This window comes from Botryllus schlosseri, chromosome 1 (assembly GCF_051294905.1).
Source record: "Botryllus schlosseri isolate E-star chromosome 1, Bs_hap1, whole genome shotgun sequence".
In the NCBI taxonomy this organism is placed as follows: Eukaryota; Metazoa; Chordata; class Ascidiacea; order Stolidobranchia; family Styelidae; genus Botryllus; species Botryllus schlosseri.
Window position 1 is genome coordinate 30,459,017 of NC_137236.1, and position 22,543 is coordinate 30,481,559.

At 40.3% G+C, this 22,543-nt stretch overlaps 3 protein-coding genes across 3 annotated transcripts; 2 read left to right on the forward strand and 1 right to left on the reverse strand.

Annotated features, from left to right (window-relative positions):
- Positions 1-1,036: 1,036 nt before the first annotated feature.
- On the reverse strand, positions 1,037-4,726 carry LOC145447159 (uncharacterized). The gene is made up of 2 exons (XM_080325577.1): positions 2,073-4,726; positions 1,037-1,123 (listed from the first exon to the last, which is right to left on the reverse strand). The coding sequence occupies exon 1, from the start codon at positions 2,645-2,647 to the stop codon at positions 2,102-2,104; it is 546 nt and encodes a 181-aa protein (XP_080181703.1). The 5' UTR covers positions 2,648-4,726; the 3' UTR covers positions 1,037-1,123; positions 2,073-2,101.
- Positions 4,727-9,288: 4,562 nt separating this feature from the next.
- LOC145447169 (ufm1-specific protease 2-like) lies at positions 9,289-12,380 on the forward strand. Its single transcript, XM_080325584.1, has one exon. The coding sequence runs from the start codon at positions 9,353-9,355 to the stop codon at positions 11,117-11,119; it is 1,767 nt and encodes a 588-aa protein (XP_080181710.1). The 5' UTR covers positions 9,289-9,352; the 3' UTR covers positions 11,120-12,380.
- LOC145447180 (protein THEM6-like) lies at positions 12,324-22,543 on the forward strand. Its single transcript, XM_080325590.1, has 3 exons — positions 12,324-12,612; positions 15,530-15,741; positions 20,056-22,543. The coding sequence occupies exons 1-3, from the start codon at positions 12,324-12,326 to the stop codon at positions 20,302-20,304; spliced, it is 750 nt and encodes a 249-aa protein (XP_080181716.1). The 3' UTR covers positions 20,305-22,543.

A 22,543-nucleotide genomic window follows, 5' to 3' on the forward strand; every position in this document is an offset into this window, starting at 1 on the left:
CTCTACGACAAATTTCCGAAAGATTTACAACCAGAAATCAATGCTACACCAGGCGTTAATTAGCATTGGAACAAACGCAAGACGCACGAAAAAGTAGCGTGCTAAGCTCTGTCTGCTATGCGCTGCGGGTCACGTAATTGAAGTCCTGCAGACAGCCTATTGAGACAGTGGCCTGTCAGTGGTATTTGACAGTCAATTAATGTTGCACAGATGTGATAAGGCAACAACATGCAAGTAGGCCTTATTACGGCTCTTGTGTCATCCAAAATCGAGCCATAAGAAATATATGTGGCATAGATTCTAGGTCATCTGCTACTCCTGGTTATTTAGCTCTCAGGATACTTAAGCTACCCGATTTGTATAATTATGAAATAGCCAACCTGATGCATAAATTTACAAACGGTAATATCTCCCCTTACTTTAATAGCTTGTTTGAGCAATCTTCCACTGTGCATGGGTAGTCTACTAGATCATCGGAATCTGGTCATCTTTATGTTCGCCGCATGAACTCCAGACTGACCCAACAGTCCATTGAATATATGGGCCCAAATATTTGGAATGACGTGCCTGACAGTATCAAAGAGCTACCTCAGCATGAATTTAAAACCCAATACCAGGATTACCTTTTTTCAAATTATAATCAGATATGAGAGTATCTACTATCTAGTACCCGTTGATTTATAAATTATACATCTATTTATTGACTTCATATTGCTTTACCTAGTATGTTGCCATGGCTACTGTCTTTGTTATATATTTGTGATAATTATTTTCTTCTATTTGTGATTAATATTTTCTTTTATATTGCAGACTGTCCAGTGTCCACTGTTATATTTATTGGGATGAGTGCACTTGATTACTTCACTGCCATGGAGGTGACGAGTAACAAGGCCTTTATAGGCCATATCGTCACCTCCAGTCACCTTTTTATGTTTGACGAAGCAATAAAATGTCTGTCTGTCTGTCTGTCAAGATCAAACTCGAATTACGTAGCAAGGCTCCCGGTAGTCAACGCGTACTACAACCAAATCCACACTTGTATATCCTTCAATATATTCGTTGACTGAAGCCAAGGCGCATGAATCTTCTTATTGCAGTGGAAATACGGAAGTGATACGGAGAACTAAAAAATACACAAAAACAGAGTCAATACTAACGCTAGCCTACTGCGTCCTATCTAACAACGCAAATCTTACCAATTTATTCCGGCAACAATCCTACAGAACATAATTGATCCTAATTACTAATTATGCATGTAGAAAGGTAAACAATTACTAAATATGCCAATTAAAAAAGAAAAACAGCAGACCAAGAGCATGGCTTACATCAGGAAAGGAACACACGCATGGCTTGGTACTTCTAAACAACGATGGTACGCTATCGTTACAGGCCTACAACAAAGAATTGTTTTTTAAATTATTTCCATTCTAGAAAATATATGTTTGAAGCTCTTGTTTGTGTGGTTGTGCCATATAGTGTTTTGCTAATTGTTACAATTCGACTATGCTTGAATAATAACCTATTTATTGATTAGTTCTCCACTATCTCTGTGCGGGGGAGATAGCGCAGTGGTGACGATAAGCGCCTACGAATCGGGGCCATATATATGCTATATCGCATATGTGATAATGCTGTATTGTGTCACCCAGCGTGAAATAGCTAAGGAGTAAGGATACGACGACGATATTATGGAACCTATCACGGCGGCTGATTCACAGACTTGTACTGCAAATCCATGTGGTAGATATGAATTCTAATGATTAGATATTTGTTGCAATAATGCTGGTAAATGGATGACCCCATCAGCAAGAAGTTCAATATCCAAATTCAACACGAGATTGGTTACAGTACAGACGAGCAACTTCGCCCACGGACTACTGTCATATCGCGATCAATTGTGCTCGATACATGAAAAGAGATCAGCAAGTTTGACTTGCTGTCCCTCGATTAACTACGAGCTGGGGGTTCGATCTTTGCTCGAACGATTGCGTTGCGCAACTTCACCTGCGCACGACAGCGTACATTTGATGGGGGTTGTCCCTGACCAAAAGTACACGACTGAGATTACTCACAGCCATGAAACAGTTGGAGAGTTGCTTTGTTATTCCATCATTCCTTTTTCTTTGAGCTCTTTCGGGCTTCTGCTTTCCATCTCAGCGTTGATGTAGACCAAGATTTCTGCGGCTTTGGGTTCGTGATTTTGTTTTCGCCTTCTTTTACTTCTTCGAATGCATGATCTCAAAAGCCAGATTGGTTTTATTGCTTTACCTTCATGCTTTTTCGCATTCCTTCCGTCCCATGTCGCTTGCTTCAGTGTCGATGTGATCGTGAGGTAGACGAGCAGCTCCTCTAGTTGCATCGGTTCTCTCTGATCCATGTTGATTATTTCCTGTAGCCCTGGTGGTTTTGCTGTCCGCCCCGTGATGCTATTTCCTGCGTCTAAAAACAGGAGTATAATCCGCCTTTCCGTCTTACATTTTATGAAGAGATGTTCGGGCGATTCGATCTGTGTTTCACATAGTGGGGAGTCTCTTGTTCCTGAAGCCATTGTGGCTTGCAACTTTTCGTTGGTTGGCAGCAGCCTGTTCGCAATATCCCAATTGACTTTCCTTTGCTCGAGGGTGAGATAGAAGTTGCTCATGCTCATATTTGACCAGTTCGGTCCTTGTATTTCCTTCACTTAGCTCAGATTGTTTCTGACGATAGCCATATAGTATCTGTCGCGTTGTTTGATTTTGGTGTCCTGTTTGCTGAAGCCCATGTTCTCCATCGTCTTTGCGATTTCCCTCCAATGTTTCAGCGACTGTACTGTATGTGGTATGGTGTTATCAATCGTACTTTTTCCATACCTTTTTAGGGTGAGGGCTAATTGATTTTCCAGCCTTCTCTCCCATTCGGTTTCCGGCTTTTTGTCCTCTTTCTAGAGGTATTTTAGGGCTGACTTGATGAACGCGAGATCAGTCATTGTTGGAATGTCTACCAGATCCAATCTTCCCGTCTCTCTGCTCTGTATGATATAGCCTACTCGAATTCGATTTTGCCGTCGAGGCCCATCACGATTGCCGCCACTTCGATCTTCAGTTTCTTTTTCGTCTGGCTCGCTATTTTGTTTTTCGCGGCTGTATAAGTAAAAGCGGGAGGATATTAGTCCTGCCTATACTGACCTTTTCATGTCTTTTTAGGCGGAATGTTCTTAGCTCATTGAGAATGTCGACAGTTTTGTTTATCGCTTCGATCCACGGTTCCGTCTCGGCCTTCTCGTCATGTGCTATGATGTTGCCCAGAGCCGTAAGCTTGTTCGTCCAATTTAGTGTGATGGTAGGATGCCTTCGCTTTTTTCTTACGAATGTTATCCCCTTCGTTTTTTCTTGATTCGTCTGGAGGACGCTCGCTTTGCCGAATTCTGTTACTATGCCGATTGCCTCTTTGCTGTCGTTCTCTGTTGCGAGCGTGATCGTGATGTCGTCGGCGCATGACGGCGTGGTGATTCTCTCCTTCATGCCAGCGAGTTCCTGTTATGGAACTTTTGAAGAAGCGATTCGGTGACTATTGTGAATAAATACATCGAAATGGGGTCACCGTGTTTTATGCCCTCTCGTATTTTTATAGTTTTCCCAATTGCGCCGCCGATGGATATATTCGCTTCTCCGTTCTTGTAAATTGCCTCGTAGAATCGTCTGAAGTTGTTAGCCAGGCCAGCTTCTTCTAGTGATCTGTGCTTCCTCTTCCGTTATTGGCTTATCTATGTCCTCTTGTTGCTTTTGCGAGAGCCGTCTTGTTTGCGCTCTGAAATAAGGAATCAGCTATATCGGATTCTGTATTTTTCTTACTATATAGCTATTCGTAATAATCATCAACTGTCTCTCGGATCTTGTTCTGGTCTGTGGTGGTGCTCGCGGCTGGATTGATTGCGCTGATGAATGCCACATCTCTTCGCTTCTTCGTGCTTTCGCAGAGTGTGTACGGGAATTTACTAAGCATCTCTTCCGCTCTGGCCTTCGATTCCATTTGGATGAGTTTCAGGATGTTGTCCTCCTTGTTTTCCCGAATATTCTTTTTTACCCTTCTGTAATCTGGCAATGGAGTATTTGTAGTGTACGCATGACACGGTCTCTCTCTGATTTTAGCTCTTTTCAGTCTTCTTCTCGTTGCTTGCCTGGCGACTTGCTTGAACTACTGAAACACGTCACAAGGTCGTGCGTTCACATTGTTGTCAATTGTGCTCGACACATGAAAACGGATCAGCAAGTTTGATATGCTGTCCCTCGATTAACTACGAGCTTGAGGTTCGATCTTTGCTCGAATGATTGCGTTGCGCAACTTCACCTGCGCACCACAGCCCATTCTGCATCAGTATACGTGTAAACGTAAAGGTAGGAAGAAGTGAAGTTCTAAATATAGATTGTACCCGATCCTATTTAATAGTGTTTACGGTGAGTAAGCTAATACATACAATTACATGAGCATTTGATTCATTCGAATGATAAAGTGTAGCCGTGATCGATTACCAATCGCGACGACACGCGGAATATCTGATCGATTAGCCAATTTGTATAGGCTACTACTGTCGATCCATAATGCTGGTGTTAAAAGCAATGAGGAGACATCTGACATAATATGCAGCAATGTTGATGAGCGGATTATAGACACTTACATGAACTTTGACATGAGCCAATCAGGTTGCAGCATCATGTCAAAAACAGAAAGGGGGTTGCAGGGTTTGAAAATGAAGATTTTTCAGCTTCGGTGAATAGTAATAACCGTTATTACTATTCACCGAAGCTGAAAAATCTTCATGCTAGTATGTAGGCCTATTTGCAGTGCTCGAAGCTAGAATAAACACGAATGGTGGCAAGTAGCCTACGCATCAGCAAGATGTGTCCAATTGCATGGATTTTGACAACTTTTCGAATGAAGAAACTATTATTGCAGGGCTGTGGAGTCGGTAAATTTTACCACCGACTCCGGCTCCGACTCCACACATTTTCAATATACCGACTCCGACTCCTGAGTCTTCAAACGTACCGACTCCGACTCCTGGGTCTTTAAACGTACCGACTCAAACTCCAGCATTATTACCAATTTATTTCGAAAATTATATGCCACATAGTCGGTTGAATGACTATCATACAACCATTAAACATATGCAAACATTTGATTAACGGCGGCATGCTAAATTGTTTCATTGTGGCACAGCTCGAATTATCCACTATGCAATTAACATGAAAAATAGATTTGCTAAAGATCCTTCCTTTTTCAAGTTTTTATAACATGGACTCTCTAATATCCTGAAATGTATGAATCATTCAAATATGGCAGATATCCAATCCTGTATAATAAAAATGTAGATAAAAAATCCAAGTGTAGCTCTTGTGTATGAGTCAGCAACTAATAAAGAGATTGAACTTACTAATTTTGTCATTGCACACTATCCTGATTACAAGCACACACACTCTTACTACTATAATAGACCTTTTGGTCATAAATGGAATTTAGTTAAGTAGTCAAAAGACCATAGCCTATGTCATAGTCATAGTCTACACTACATGTACAAAATCAAGTATTCAAGGATTGGGACTTATTGCAGTGTTTCTTAATCATTTGTTCGACCCAAACAGCTAAGCTACACTACAAATATTTTAAATTTTGTCAAGTGGGAAGCATCGTTTGGTCAGATTTACATCATTTTTACAATTTTACAAAACCAGCCGATGCATTTGCTCCATCAAAGTATCATGGTATAATTCTAAAAATTGCTTCAATTTTGACTGCATTGCGAAAACTCATCTTGCGATTTTATTCCCCTCTGCAACTGAGTTGTAATTTGCAAGAAATGTCTAATTTTATCTATATCAGGGGTGGGCAACTTTTTCGGCGAAAGGGACACCTGAGATTTACGAACCATTGCGCGGGCAACTGGAATGTTGATAACCTTTTTTTAATCGTCGATAGGAGCGAACCGAATTAGGTTACATTGCAAACAGGACTTATATTAATACGCTCTGAATTGATCACAATATGTCATGCAACTGTGCAGTGCGCAAACAGGCCCTGGTCGTGCGAAGCGCGAATTTTTTTTTGCAAGATAACGACTGAATTAGGCTATATCAATAAATATGTCGCTAACATACATTGCGGGTCGCATCTTATACTACTGGGCTCATTTGGCAAGGACAGGATTATTCGACGTTTAGACATAGCAAAATCGACGGTATCAGTGAACATGCCTGTATCATTTTGTGCAAATGTTTTGTCGACGATCTCGCTGCGAGTGCACAAGCGAAGCCGCATGTTGGACGACACGTTATCTCCTAATTGCGAATAGTTAGACTCCATTCGGTGAATAATATGTATTAATAATTTTTAGAAGGGGGCTCAAATACTGAATGCAAGAAATCTAGTGACAATGAATCATGCGAAGTACCAAGAAAAATGTCAAGTCAAATAAATCTGCTATGAAATATTCTACTTTATGGTCATATACGAAGATCTGGGATAAATGTTGCTGGCCCCTGGATACGTCAATGCGTCAGAACTGTTTTAGTCATCATCAAATTTCTCGGTCATGCTAATCAAATTTTGGTTGGCCTTGCAATTGTACCTGATGTCATAAATAATTTCGAGAATTACCTCGCAGGCCACACCTAACCTTCTCCTGTGCTAAATTTAGCCTGCGTGCCACGGGCTGATAGCACCTGATCTGTATGGTTATTAATAACAGTGATAGGTGGTACATAAAAATTATATTGAAAATTCTTTTAAAGCAAATGTTTTCATGATAGAGAAGTTGGAGTCGGAGTCGGAGTCGAAGTCAGGGTCATTCTCACAAACTCCGACTCCGACTCCAGTCAGTATTTCCCCTCCGACTCCAGCTATTATAGTTTTCACGACTCCGACTCCACCGATTCCGACTCCGACTCCACAGCCCTGTATTATTGTAGGCTATTTTCCTTATTCGTATACCACACGATTGTTGTACACGGCTAAAGAGTGTCCGGAATTTGAGCCGCGAAAACATGGTAATCCTGGCCGTGTGACAAGTCGGTAGCTACGGAATAAAAGTGAAGAAAAATAGTCTGGTGTAAATGACCATAGTATTCGACAAAACACCATGAATAGTCCACCACAAACAACATCAATAACAAGATGACAATGTAGCCCGCGGCCACAGTCCACTACTTGCTTCTTTACTAGCTACGTCAAATTATGGTGACTCTATAGAGCAGTGGTTCTCAACCTTTTTTCCTCCGGCGCCCCCTTTCAAAAATTATCGTGCTCTAGCGCACAGATAGACCTCTAATTTTTGACGAGTCTGCGCACACTCACCAACTCACAGCGCAGACCCTTGGACAACAGTGTGTAACGACTTAAAAAAAGGTCATCACTTCGTATTTTTTGCGCAACTTCGATTTTCTGTGCGCAGATATCATACCAGCGCTGCGTGGGGAAGAGGAGCCCGCAGATGAACCTCCGACGGGAATCGATCGGGTACACCAGCTTAGTAGGCGTTTATCGCTATTTCCAAAATATGATAACCCTATGTTATGTGCCTCGAGAGGATAACAATAATGCGAGCGCTGATTATAAATATCGATTTGAGGTAAGAACATAAACACAATATAGGCCTCTGCGAAGTGCGAATACAGACGATACGGTTCAATTCACATGTCACGTTTGACGTATGTCAATAACAGGAGCCGGTGAGCTAGCAGCAGCAGCATATGGCGAATGTTGAGTGTATAATGAACGCAGATTTGATAATCATGGTGATGATAATGGCATATATGATATATCTGTAATCAAATCTGAATTTATAATATAATTTTCTTTGTCTGCTGCTCGGCTATTGTGATTATTAGTGACCGTAATCAGTAAGTTAATCCGTTAATCGTTGGGTTATATTTTCATGAATCTCGATAAGTCACACACAATGTAGCCTACAAAGGCTACAATGCGATGTAATGAACAGATAGGAAGAGTTATTCTGTTCCGTGTTCACTTGCGCCAGGGCCAGTATACGGAGCGCACTGCTCAGGATACCTGCCATAATGTTGATGTAACTTATATATTTGCGTCGCTATGTTGAAGTATTCACCCTCGTATAGCGTTACCTTATTCTTCTTCATCTTTAATTAAATAATATATTCATATTGAAATGAACCCGAATATTTTCGGCTGACACTCGTCAGGGGTAATCGTCAGCAACTAGTAGAGAATTGCTAGTTGCTGACGATTACCCCTGACGAGTGTCAGCCGAAAATATTCGGGTTCATTTCAATATGAATATATTATTTTATTGTATATTGAAGTTCTTCATCTTTGTGCATCTACAAATGGTTTGCCATACTGGATATAAACAATATAAGCCCATTGTCATATAGTGTGCTCTTCCTGGCTGTAGCTTCCGCTGTCGTCATGACTTTTTTACGATGTGATGTAGAAGTTGTGGCATTCCACGTTTGTAAGTCAGTAAGTGACATTGGAAGAGAGGAAGGCCCTCTTTGCTTTGACATTGTGAGGTATGATGCATGAATATAGTGCATTTGGTTCGCTGCCTCGCAATTTGTGAGGGGTCTCACACTACAAAAAAAAATTAGACAAATTGGTCTCAAAATTAGACAAATTTGGTCTCAAATTTAAGAAATGAGGATGATTTGGTCTCATTTTACCACCCACTCACCATAAATGCTATTTTCGACTCAGACAACCATATATATATTGATCTGAATAGTACATGTGAGTAGTAAGTGGCATGTACCTTGATAACTATATCTAGTGAATACCTTGTAAACTTAGTACAGGATCATCTCAACACTGCAATTTCTGGTCTCTCTCATCCTTCCCCTCCTCCGCTCAGACCCCTAACACTGAAAAGGATGCCCCCGAGGCACTGCTACTATTTTCGATCAATTTCTGGCTTACTTTTGAGACATAAAGTACTTGGTAAGACTAATTAGTCTTTAAGACTAATTGGTCTTTAAGACTTATTGGTCTTTAAGACTTTTTTTTGTAAAAAATCGATTTGAGACATTGAGACCAAATTTGTCTTATTTTTTTTTGTAGTGCAGTATAGTCCAAGTCCAACCCAATTAAAATAGAGATTTTTTGAATCAGTACAGTATCACTTTTCAATACAACTTATTTTGAAAATTTTTTATTTGTCACTTGGACCTATCATTGTCCCTTCCTGGCCTTCTAACAATAGCAGTTCATAGAGTTGTTATACTATTAGACAGAAATTTATCCTGTAACATGGCCATTTTACCTCCCCCCCCAAAATCAATACAACACAACTTCAAATTTCATCTATTTTTCAACAGCAATATTAGTAATTGGATGCAATACAAGCATCATGGTGGTTCAAGTACTCGATGCAGCTGTGCGGAAAGCCACAAAGTCGAATCGCAACCATTCGTGGATACTGGTGGGATGTTGGCAACTTGAAAACCTGTTGATCACGGATGTAGTCGATCATTCATTGATTTCGGAGATATGCAACGACGCTGATTCGGCGCTGGAGTTTTTAGAGACATTTTTTCCTGAAGGATTTGAACTAGTCGGCACTTTCAACTCGTGCAAAGAAGACGAAACCGTCATCAACTTCCTTAAATCCAAGACAAACGGTTATGTGGTCACGGATTTTGATGGTGATTGTGATTCTGCTATAAAATGTCTCACAATTGATGGCAGTGAAGAGACAAATGTGTCTGTGGATGTTATATCAAGCCAGGCGGCTTTGAAGTGTATTGCGGAACATTGCCTGATTTTTTGTGCAAACGAGCACTTTTTTTCAACAATCGACACCAGCGATTTGAACGCAATCGCAGACACTTCGTTGGACCAACTGAAACTGCAGAAAAACAAGCTTGAATCTGATAATATAGGGTTACATTTTCCATCGACAGATGGCTTTGTCTTTGGCGAAAAACACAACGACATCAGCATTCTAAAATTTTTGCAAGTCAACGAAAAGGAAAGAACAAAAGACTTGCAGAAAACATCGTACTATTCCATGAGGCAATTTTTCGGTGCTGACGTCCGCGTGGACGTCCGTACGTTTGAAAACGCGACAAAGAAGGTCGCTAAATGCACTGCTCCGTTTGTGAAGCATTCGGAAAATGCGTCGTACCGCGAGGTCGCTTGTGACATACTCGGAATAGCGTTTGTGAATAAGAACGCGACAGTTTTTCAGACAAAAATTGCGATTCGAAGATCGATTATGCGTAACATCGCGAATACATGCGGTATGTTGCGGTATCAATTGCGATCTCTTGAAAATAACGATTCTGTGACACTGAACGATATGAAATCTTCCATATTTTGCCTTCCTGATGGCGTGTGTGTGCTGAATTTTTGCCAGCCTACAATTCTGACTGATGAGAGATATAAATCATTTCGTGAGCAACTGCACAAGCTCTTTTTAATCAACGCCGATCGTCCTACATTTACGATACTAAACGCTGTAGGATTACAGGACAAATCACAAGTACTATTGAACACCCATATCGGATTAAAGCCCGCAGTTATGGATGGTGGGGAAGTGTCTACAGTGTACGGCATCTACGGGTATCACCATTACATGCAAGATCGTATCGATGATAACGGATGGGGTTGCGCTTACCGTTCATGCCAGACTATTATATCGTGGTTTCGTTACCAAGGATATACAGACGTGCCCGTACCATCACACCGGGAGATTCAAGCAGCCTTAGTTGCTGTTGGCGACAAAGAGAAAAGATTTATCGGGTCAAGGCAGTGGATAGGCTCGATAGAAATCAACAATGTCTTAAGCCATTTGCTGGAAGTTACATCGAAAATAATGTTCGTCAGCCGTGGCTCTGAATTGGCGTCGAAAGGTCGCGAACTAGCTTTGCATTTTAAAAGTCAAGGCACCCCGGTTATGATCGGAGGCGGCGTGCTGGCGCATACGATTTTAGGCGTGTGTTTTTCGGAAGTCACGGGCGATACTAAGTTTTTGATTTTGGACCCTCATTATACTGGCGATGAGGACTTGAAAATCATACAGTCGAAGGGTTGGTGTGGTTGGAAGGGTAGTAAATTTTGGGACCAGAACGCTTATTATAACTTATGCCTCCCTCAAAGACCTGTCGCCTACTAATTTTCTTGTATTCTGCAGTGCAATACAATGTGTGCATTCTGAGTGGAGATATTTTTGCTTTGTCAAAGAGGTTTTGTTTTTGCGTTTTGTGAAGAGAATTTACTACATAGAATTGGAGTTGAATGTGACCATTTTTTCTGACTCTTCGATCTTATATTTGACAGGGTTTGTATTTTGATGTTTGGTCTCTATGGTGAAGTATTAAAGTATTTTCTGGCGGCTTACACCAATACCCACGGCCCAGGTTGACGCTTGGTTCACAAGTTAGCTACCATCTAAAATTCGGAGCTAAAGTCATGACTAATTGGTGACTATTTAAAGGTTATTGGTTTGCAACTGGCCTATTAATATACCGTGGTATTAATGCTTGTCTGAAAAATTTATCAATTTGGTATCGTAATTTTCATGTCAGGCAAATGATCGATTTTGTCAAAAGGATGTTGGAAGTAGTTTTTGTCGCTTCAAATATTTTAATATATTGTCTTCATATTGTAATCACAAATTAAATTATGACTAGTTCAACCAATGCTTACACTTTGGTGCAGGATGATGTTTCTTGATGCTGTTGATCAAGTAATGATATCCTAATTACTCTTGTATAATACGCTGCCTTCGAACGCACATATTTTTACCGATGTTGGGCTAGTTGCTATTATGTTGCCAACATCACTTTGCAATATGATTTTTTTTATTTTCTTGGGTATATATATATATATAGGCCTATATATGTATCAGGAGTTGGGAGTTATCAAGGGTGGTAATTTTTTTGGTGTCTTTTGTGTATACGTTGGGGCAGGTGAGTGCAACCTTTTGTACGAGTTGAAGGGAAATTGGAAACTCATTTTGTGTGCTGCACACCATTAAAAATTGTCATTGTTTGTGGACGGCACAAATTTTCTCTTGGAACCGACAGATTGAAGCCCTTGCCCTAGTAAAATGGTGATGCCAGAATTTTTATGTCATTTTGAAATAGGCCTAGTCGCCTAGATCTGTGTTGCTTGGAACACAGACAACACATTTGCAATGGAATTTTGAGACAATGTTATTACCTGCTCTATGACTACAAGGGTATCTGACATGCCCATAATGCCGCCATCAATTTGTGTCTTAGCTTACAATGGTGAGGTGGTCCAAGTGGTAGGCCTGATGAAGTTTGAACTCTGAGGTCTATCTGGTTTTGATCAATTCAGTGATGTGATTGAATATGATCGATTTTCTGCTTTTCCAGATGGCATATAATAAATATATTGGCTTTTCTCTGCATGTGTTGTCAATCCTCTCGTTCCTGTACAGTTTCTCAATAGTGCTGCGGCTAAGCATTCATGTTTGGGCTGAAAATGTATGGACGCTACCTGTCTTCCTATTTGGTATCATCTCCATTCCGTATGTCGGATACAGCATTCGATCTTATGGCGAAGTGGTTTGGAAAATGGTGGTCTTGAGAATTTTCAAACCCAAGTATCAAGACGTCTTCGATAAGCATACATATGAAAGTGAGTCTTCGTCCATTATTGTACGTTTAGCTAAGACCGTCATTGGTCAGTACTTTTAGTAGAGCTGAGAACCGAGGTTGGTATACTGGTACTACGTTCTATTTATATGATACCAGCATGGTTGTCTAGGGCCATTTAAAGTCATTACAGTCATATTTTTTTCTATGCATCAGTAAATCGTGAAATCAATTTTAACGCGAAAACTACGTCCCTCTGGGGTATATTAAGAAAGTTATAAAGTCATATTTTCCTTGTTAGGTCATATTTGAGTTATAAAGTCATATTGTTGTACACTTTAAATAAAAAGTGCCAATTTAGGCGGTGAAGCAATTAAGCACTAAGAAAGTAGGGCAATATCTGATTAAACGAAGGCAAGCTGTAAGGTTAGCCTACATCGCATTTCAGTCACAGACCTTTGAGGTCACACATTGCATTATGAGGTCACACATTGCATTGTGTTGCTACACAATCTGTTTTACTTCTGTGCGCTGAAGTAGGACGTCATTTGAAGTTCAGTCAGTGGGTAGGCAGGATAAAAAGCTCTATCTTGATCTAGTTATATACAAATACATTTGGATTTGAATAAAATAGTATTTACGATGGGCACCACGATAATAAATAATTGAAGAATTGGTCACCGAAATATGCCTCCACTACAACAATATTTCAAACTTGACACAGAAAATGGAAAGTTGTACGTACACCATCAGAGAGGCTAATGCTGATCTAAATGCCCTTGATTTCAGAAAAGATCCGCTTGAGCTCAAAAAATGCATTAGGAAGCGATTGGACAAAAACGATGTGAAACAAATTGTGGAGCTACAAAGGCAAGACATTTCACCAGCGCTGTATGCAAAACTGCAGAAGTGTCAACCCACATCAGCGTCTGTGGAGCGCTCATTTTCCTTACTAAAGTCATTTTTACATCCAAATTTTCACTTTAAAGACTCCAACATTCCACACTACATGAAACTGTACTACAACAGTGGTTTAAAATAAAAATGGATGCGTATTACTGTTATATGTTGTGTGTGTTTTACTCGTCATTTCCATGAGTGACGTTGGTTAACCTACATGTAAAAATACACTATTTTCACATAAAGTCATATTTTCCATAAAATAAAGTCATATAATTGATTTTAAGGTCATATAAAAATGGCCCTAGTAATGACTCGGCTCACGATTTTGTGGTGATTCGCCTTGATTCTAGTCATTTTTCCATATTGTGCGTAAAATGACTCAACTAGGATGGCCAAGACGGACATTTCGATAATTTTGAAGAATAGTAAAGTCACATTATTGGTGTTTCATCTAGCAGTCCTGATACTTGGAAAATGGGGCCAGAAACTGTTCGGACTGAAAAAAATTACTGTATTACGAACGCGAGCCATTCTATATCACTCGATCAGAGTTAAAAAAAGTGGTCAATCAGTTCTGATACTTGAAAATACGGCCAGAAACTGCTAGGACTGGGGAAAATTATTACATTATGAATGCGAGCCATTCTATATCGGGCATAGTTGAAAATGTTGGATTGAACCAGATTGAACTCATAACTGAACAGAGAACAGAATGACTTGAACTCAGACTCAGGTCACAATACTATGCCTAGGACTCGACCCTCTACTCTCATGGACTTGGCTCGGTGTTGAATTGAAAATGGCTCGACTTGACTCGAATCAAAACTATAAAAGTGAGATTGATTTGTTACTCGGAACCTTGCGACTTGGTTGCAGACTTGGACAACTAGAAAATTTTCAGCTTCTCTGAATTAGATTAGAATTAGAATTAGAGCTACACAGATTATTTCAAATTAGATTAGAATTAGAGCGACACAGCTTTTTCCAAATTAGACTAGAATTAGAATTGGCTAGGCTATCTGATTTGGCTATCTGATTTGAGATTTTGGAAATAGGTGAAATAAAGCATTTTAAAATGCTAAAATTAATTTCAGTTTCAAATTATTATTGTTGTGTCAAAATAAAGTATTCGTCCATGCCCAACAACATTATTCCGCACCAGCTGAAACGGCTTCGGCGATGGCAACAGCATTCCATCGATGGAGAGTCCGCTAATATCAATAAGCATAAGCATGGGGTGCAATGGCGCAGACACTGCCAAGACAAAGACGGTTAGACAACGACATAGGACGTTCCCACAAGATCAATCTTTATGATGAGATAGTCTTTCAGCTGGTAACATGTCCCAATATCGATTCATTCGTAGTTGGAAAGCGTTCTCGGGTATTGTGCGCAACTCATATAGTTTAAAATACAATGACGTTTATGTTCATGCTATTTCTTTCGTATTAACCATTAGCATCGCCCATGTTAGTCATAACGGCATTGAACTAATGTAAAGCTTTAAAAACTAGAATGTTGTTCGCAGACTACAAGCTACTATGCTCACAGGCCATTATTCGCCACAATAACTACTATGACTGCACGGTGTAAGTAAGGCGATGGCGACTTGGCACTGGATTTCCCTGCGCGAGATAAATATCCTTGTTAACTCACTGCAAAATGCCTCGGACGAAGAGGCATTTTCAGGAAAACAATAAATTAGATTAGAACTAAAATTAGAGCATAGGGACATTTCACAAATTTGAAAATGAAAAAGCCATATGGCATTCCGCTTCACCAAAAAAGAATTCATGAAAAATGTACTTTGAAGGTGTATGGTTGCTGTATATAAAATTGAATTTTCAAATTGGACTTCAGTGCCCCACCAATTAGCCAGTTGATGAATGCTGAGTTGGCAACCTAACAATTCTTTGATAATTTATTGTAGGCCTACTATTATTACAAATCAAAATCTGGAAGACAAAAATTCCAAACCCAAACTCTCTTAGCATATCAGAGGTGGTCTGATATTTTTTCAAAACTACAATTGTTTATCAATGTTTTTCTTTATTCAGGCATGGTGTTGCCAAGCGACTGCGACGTGTTCAACCACATGAACAATTCTCGTTACTCTCGAGAAGCCGATTTTGCCCGGGTCAGATTTTACGTGGACACCGGGCTGATGAACTATTTCCAAGAGAAGCGAAATCATTGGATTATGACCGCAACCGTGGTCAGATACCGTCGCTCCCTCGAAGTCTTCCAGGCTTTCCGAGTTCAAACAAGGGTAAGGCTATGGCAGGGGTTGCCAACCTTTTTATGATTGCGACCCCGAATTTCAATTTGAAAATGTGCCGCGCAAGGTTGCGACCGAATCACATGGCTCCGAGTCACAAGTCAATCTCTCTTTTATAGTTTTGACTCGAGTCAAGTCGAGTCATTTCAATTCACCACCGACTTAAGTCCCAGTCCAAGTAAGCTAGTAGAGGGTTGAGTCCGAGTCATAGTGTTTTGACTCGAGTCCGAGTCCAAGTCATTATGTTCAGTTTTCAGTTTGCAGTTCAATCCACATTTTTCAACTCAGCTCGAGTGATGTAGAATGGACGCATTCATAATGTAATAATTATCCTCAGTCCTAACAGTTTCTGGCTGTATTTTCAAGTATCAGGACTGATAGACCAAATAGCAATAATGTGATAACTTTACTATTCTTCGAAGTTACAATGAAATGCTTGTCTTGGCCGTCCTAGTCTCGAGTCATATGACTTGATTCGAGTCATGCACAATGACTCGAGTATAAGTCGAGTCTACAAAAATTGTCTTGAGTCGAGTCATTTTACGCATTTGAAAAAATGACTCGAGTCAAATCGAGTCACCAAACAATCGCGACTCGAGTCGGACTCGAGGTGAGTCATGACTCGAGTCATTACAATCCTGGTGCCGCGACCCTTCTCTCAATTTGGCGTGCTGTTTACTAAAAAAATGGTCAGCACCTTCACTCAGACTAAAAATTTATTCAGAAATGAGCTGACGATATCATCCGGTTTATTGGCATTCCTGTAATAGTCATTGATATTTAATTTTTGTCTCTGTGACCCCAAGACGACTCGTTAGCTGTAATCGTCAGCAACTAGTAAAGAATTGAAGAGAACATTGTACATCAACCAAGCATGTAATGACTCGAGTCACGATTTCTTGGTGACTCGACTTGACTCGAGTCTTTTTCTTGAAAATGAAGAATGACTCGACTCGAGTCAATTTGTCTATTGATTCGAATTGTACTAGAGTACTTGCGCATGACTCGAACCAAGACATATTACTCGAGACTGGGTCCACGAAGACAGGCATTTCATTGTGATTTCCAAGAATAGTATAGTTATCACGCTATTATTATTTCTTCTATCAGCACTGGTACTTAAAAATGCTACCTGAAACTGTTAAAAGTGAGGAAAATTAGTATATTAAGAATGCGAAGCATTCGACATCACCGAGCAGAGTTATAAAAAGTGGGTTTCACAAGACATTAACTCGGAACTGAACAGTCAACACAATGACTCGGACGCGACCCTCTACTCGCTGACTTTGACTTGACTCGGTGGTAGGGTTACCATATTTTGGAAATCTGAAAAGAAGACACTTTTTCAGAATTATCAGGCTTGCAAAACCGGAGGGAAATTCTCAATAAATGATAAATTTTTCCCGCTTTGTGGTCGGTTGACTTGAAAAAAAAAGGTCAACTTTCCACTCGGCTCCCAAAATCCCCACCGCAGCGTCACTTCGGTGCTGATTTACGGCATCTCAGGCGAATGTTGCTATAAATATGACCAAAAGTTCAAAAAAGAGGACCAAAGGGCGTCCTTCGAGGACACTATCAAAAAAGTCAAAAAATAAGATAAATCCTGTTAAAAGAGGACATATGGTAACCCTACTCGGTGGTGAATTGAAAATGACTCGACTTGACTCAAGTCAAAACTATAAAAGTGACATTGACTTGTTACTTTGTTACAACCCTTATATCAGGGGTGGCCAACCTTTTCAGCCAGAGTGCCACATTTGATTGACGAACTATTGGGCGGGCCACTAACCGTGTAATGCGCCAAAATTTTTTGAAGTTCATAGGTCAATAATATTGTCACTTGACTATATTGCGAGCCTGCTGTATATCGCTGGGATCAGTTTGCAAAGAATGGACTATTCGGCACCTGGACATATCGATATCAAAAGCTTCGACCAACATGCGTCAATCATTTTGTGCCTATGTTTCATAGTCGCAGAGTCGCAAGGTCGTATATGTTGAACGACACTTCGTCTCGTAATCGCGAATATAGTTAGACTCAATCTGATAGTTAGACTCAATCTGATACATTAGGCGTTCTTTCATTTTCAGAAAGGGGTAATAATATTAAAAGCAAGAAATTGAGTGATAAAATGTTGCCCGAAGCGTGCAGAAAATTTTTACTTTTGATAAATCTATCGCAAATTATTCTGCTTTATTGTAGTGTACGAAGATCTACCAAAAATGTAACTGGCTCATGGATTTGCCAATGCGTCGGAACTGATATTTTTGTCATCACATCTCAAGTGTTGCGGCCAGACTAATCAAATTTTTGGTTGACCTTGCAAGTTCACAATTTGTGCAATCCAGTTTTGATAATATTAATAATTTTGGAAATTACGTCGCGGGCCACTCAAAACCTTCTTGCGGGCCAAATGTGGCCCGCGAGCCACGGGTTGGTCGGCCCTGCCTTATATCAAGAATCGTATCATGAAATACGACGCCATCGGCATGAAATTACGAATGATAGAGTCGAACAGATAGCTCAAGCTCAATGTACTATTTTATACGGGTTTATTTTGATATAAATATACTATTAAATTGGTTATCGAAGTTCTTTACCTCTAAAGGCTGTATCAGACGAGGCGATGTCGGCGGAGCGTTAGTGTTTGTTTTATCATCGCTGCCATCGGCCGTATCGCCGCCGATTTTAATTGACAGTGTCAATTAACTCGGCGACATCGCCGGCGATGAGAGAAGTGGGAGATGCGCTCATGCGTATCCATATATAAACCAGTGTCGAGACATGAATTGCGTCACTTTTGCTCAAGCCGTTTGGCGGACGGACCTTCTGGCGAGGCATTGCAAAACGAATTACTGCGATGTAGTACAAAATTATTGAGCCGCTCCACTTATCCAGTATAAGCCGGCGTTGCAAAATCGGATGCACCCACCACCTTCGAGTAGCACCAGCACGCGCACATTCTTCTACAGCTATCATGGCAGTCAAAACTCGTGCTACTTTCAACTTTTTTGACCTACCCTTACAAATACCATACTACCATGGTTCAGAGAAGGTTTCATTCGACAAGACATTGCGGCATGAACACATTGGACAGACATCATAACCATATCGCAGAATTAGTTTCGAATATTTTCGGCTAGTTGTAACTTTGTTTCTGGATAATTTTGACCAGACGTGACTTTTGACTTCAAGTCGAAAGAAAAAAAATCGTCAGCTCGGCAACCAAAACGGACAGTCTACCTCTTGTTATTAGGGCTGGGCAAAATGATTCGAGTACTCGAATCTGAATCGAGTAGTAATTTTAATGATTCGAGTCGAGTAGTAAAAGACGATTTTTTCGAGTACTGAAATTATACGGTCTTCGCAACTGAAAGTTAATTTACTGACGAGAATTATAGTTTTGATACTATTTTCCACTGAGGAAGCCGTGAAACCTTGATTGGCCGTGTTTGAGCATACCAGGCACAGTTTAAAGCTACTAACGTTACTGGAAATAACACATTTCCGAAGTCATTATCATCCAACAAAATTGTTAAGAAGTGCAATGAAATCGGTATGGCCGAAAAAATACCAAAGTATCTTTCATGTGATGTATAACAGGTATTACGTTCTTTGTGGCGGTATAAAAGGTTCATATTTGGACTTCGACATAGTGCATTCGGTTGTGACGTCATAATGAGTGATACTCGATTACTCGACTCGACTCGAAGCATATTACGTGATTCAGAATCGAATCACTCAGGTACTTGATTTTGCCCAGCCCTACTTGTTATAGGACTGGTAGCACTCTAAAGTTGTTTTGTCAAAGGTCCAAGCAAATATAAACCAGCCAACTCTAGGCCCTAAATGTATCTAGCTCAGCTGCACAATTGGGATTCTTCGGAATATTTATTCTGTTCGGATTTTCTGGATTATGGACAAGATTTTTCGGATTTGCATGAGTATTTGGATGAGATTGTTCGTATTCGGAAGGATTGCTCATCAGAGCTTTGAGCTGTCGGATGGATTCGGATTCTCAGAAATCACTATCCGCCCATCACTGATCATAATACGGTAGTATGTACGTTGTACACTGTGCAGTGTACCTGACCTGTACAACAACAAAATACCGATTCGCAAATGTCAATCATCCCCGAGCAGGTTTAAATGCAACGGGTCAACGCCTTCTGAAACTAATCAAGTGCGACGATCTCTCACATGATGGTAGAGAAATTATCGGCCGACATCGCCGGCATCGCCTCGTCTGATACGGCCTTAAGAGCTTCCTCATATGCAACATCGAATCAAAATATCGATTTCAGCTGATTTACTGGAAGGACGACAATGTCTACGTGGAACACCGATTCATTACCAAGAGCGACAACACGGACTTTGTCAGCGCCATCATTTTATCGCAAATGCGGATTTTGGGCAAGGGCAATGCGGACCGTGTGTTCTGTGAATTTTTAAAGACGCCGACACCGCCGGAACGCCCCGACATTACCGAAGAACTGCAGCATTTTTTGAATCACATCGAAACCAGCAGGAGTAGTCTAAGGAAAGATCGCTGATTGTGAATAAGGCGGGAGGTCAAATATGTACCTTTTATGCGGCTGTAAAGAATGCAATGCTGGCTTTACAACACATAAAAGATAATTTTGTATTTTGATGACCGCATAATTGCCTGTTTCATTGCGCTCTGCGACAATGCTATGAATTGATTTAGGTCAGGTGTGTCTAGGGTTGCATTTAAAACAAACGGTGTTTTAAAACATTTTGTTTAAAACAGGTTTCAAACATTGATTTCATCAAAGGCCTTCTAAAAATAATTGTGTTTTTTTAAGTTGTAAAATTACGCCATAATTGTGTAAATACTTTCCAAAAAACATGCTCTATGAGCCTACGGACAATTACCACCCGATATAGCCGACGTATACGGTATGGGATGGTTGAAACCCTCAAAATAGTAGCTTCAACATTATTAGTATAGATATTTCGTCAAAGTTGCTATATTTACCCTATAGTTTCAATTATCAATGTCGTTCGACTATGACGCCACAATTGAATATTCGTTTAAAAAAAAACAATAAAAAAACATGTTTCAAATTAGTGCCTGGTTTTAAACATGTTTGTTTTAAATTGATGTTTGTTTTAAATGCAACCCTAAGTGTGCCCAACCTGCGGCCGCAGAAGGAAATTTGTGCGGCTGTCGACACGCAATTCAATTAGTATGTCTTGGCGGTCGTCGACATGAGAATTGAATTTACGAATTGACTCGAGAATTTCTGAGAGATTTTAATTAGTATTTAAATTCTGTTCGCGCTGCGCGCGATTCAATGCGACTTCAGCGCTCTTTGCAAACTGAGCAGTACATGGAACAGATGTGAACAGCTGGAGAAAATGATGCGCCCCATATAGAAATACCATTTTGGAATCGCGTGCTCGTCACGAAAGAAAATTGTTTCTGGTATGTTTGTTTGATTCCAATATCTTTCCACTATACCGACAATCCTGATGGGAGGTCAAAATATAACACCTCTTTTCAGGATATCAAAATATGGTAACCCTAGATCAGGGGTGGCCAACCTTTTTGTCATTCGCGGCCACATTTCGACTATTCATGTAGCCTACGGCCGCATTCCAGGGCATAGCCGTAATGAATGAGATGGACGCCAAATACCCATGTTAAAGTGTCTATGTCGATTTCCGGTGAACTCGGGACTAATCTAATTGATGATATAGGCTTACTATACGCACCGGAATCTCCAGAGATCACTGGTAATGTTAAGGAACTGTTTATAGCCGCGCCAAGCGCGAATAAAATATCAGATTCCCTAATGAAGTTCGTCATTAATATTAGTACCGGTTGTTTCAAATATTACTATGAAAAATTTACCCTGTGTCAGCCCATGTGATCAGATTCACCGGTATATAGGGTTGATGCAGGAGGTGTTTTCGAAAATTTAGAGCAAGTTATAGATTATGATGCATCTTCGGGTGGGCCAATTGTTATTAGTCACATTGTTACATGCTGTTATTTCTTGACCTCCAAACAGGATTGTCGATATAGTGAGGAGCACACGATTCCGAGTGGGTATTTCCATATGAGGCGCATCATTTTCCTCTTATGTTCGCATCTGTGTTAGGGGGCTCTGATTGCAACGGGAGCTACTATATTAAAATCGAAAAATGAAGGCAAATTGCCCAGCGCGAAGAAAATTTCAAGATTGAATAATATCATTCAAGAAATCAGGAGTCAATACATTAAACTCAAATTGCATGTCGACGGCCGCCAACACATAGCCTACTAATTGAATTACGTGTCAACGGCTGCACAAATTTCCCTCTACGGCCGTAGGCTAACCACCCCTGCCCTAGATGAACTGATACTGCTATCTACGGTGTGGGCGTGTACACTGTACATTGACCTTACACTACAATACTACATCTACCACAAATATGGTAACCCTTATTTATGGCCTATTTCATTGCCATTTGCAACAATGCTATGGATTGATCACGCTTTCGCAGATATATCATTTCCAGTATCATTCATGTTTCTTGCACCGCGATACAACCAACCGAGGTTAACAGGCTTTCCACAGTGGAAAGTACGGTCGAAAGTATAATTTCCGTGGATGGGTCAACTCTTAAGGAGCGCATATCTCCATCTAAAAAAACTCATCTCTCGCCAACTGACTGCAATCATCGGAATTACTGCTCTATTAAGATTCTATTACTCGAATGACTATGCCCATCCCTGATTGCACGTCAAGCGTTCTTTTATAATATATTTATGTTGCCAATTTA

Excerpts from the sequence above, each read along its gene's own strand:
- LOC145447180 (XM_080325590.1), top strand. The coding sequence starts at position 12,324 with ATGATCGATTTTCTGCTTTTCCAGATGGCATATAATAAATATATTGGC. Across the intron at positions 12,613-15,529 it reads CGATAAGCATACATATGAAA|GCATGGTGTTGCCAAGCGAC; the intron begins GTGAGTCTTCGT and ends TTCTTTATTCAG. Across the intron at positions 15,742-20,055 it reads CTTTCCGAGTTCAAACAAGG|CTGATTTACTGGAAGGACGA; the intron begins GTAAGGCTATGG and ends TATCGATTTCAG.
- LOC145447169 (XM_080325584.1), top strand. The coding sequence starts at position 9,353 with ATGGTGGTTCAAGTACTCGATGCAGCTGTGCGGAAAGCCACAAAGTCG.
- LOC145447159 (XM_080325577.1), bottom strand. The coding sequence starts at position 2,647 with ATGAGCATGAGCAACTTCTATCTCACCCTCGAGCAAAGGAAAGTCAAT.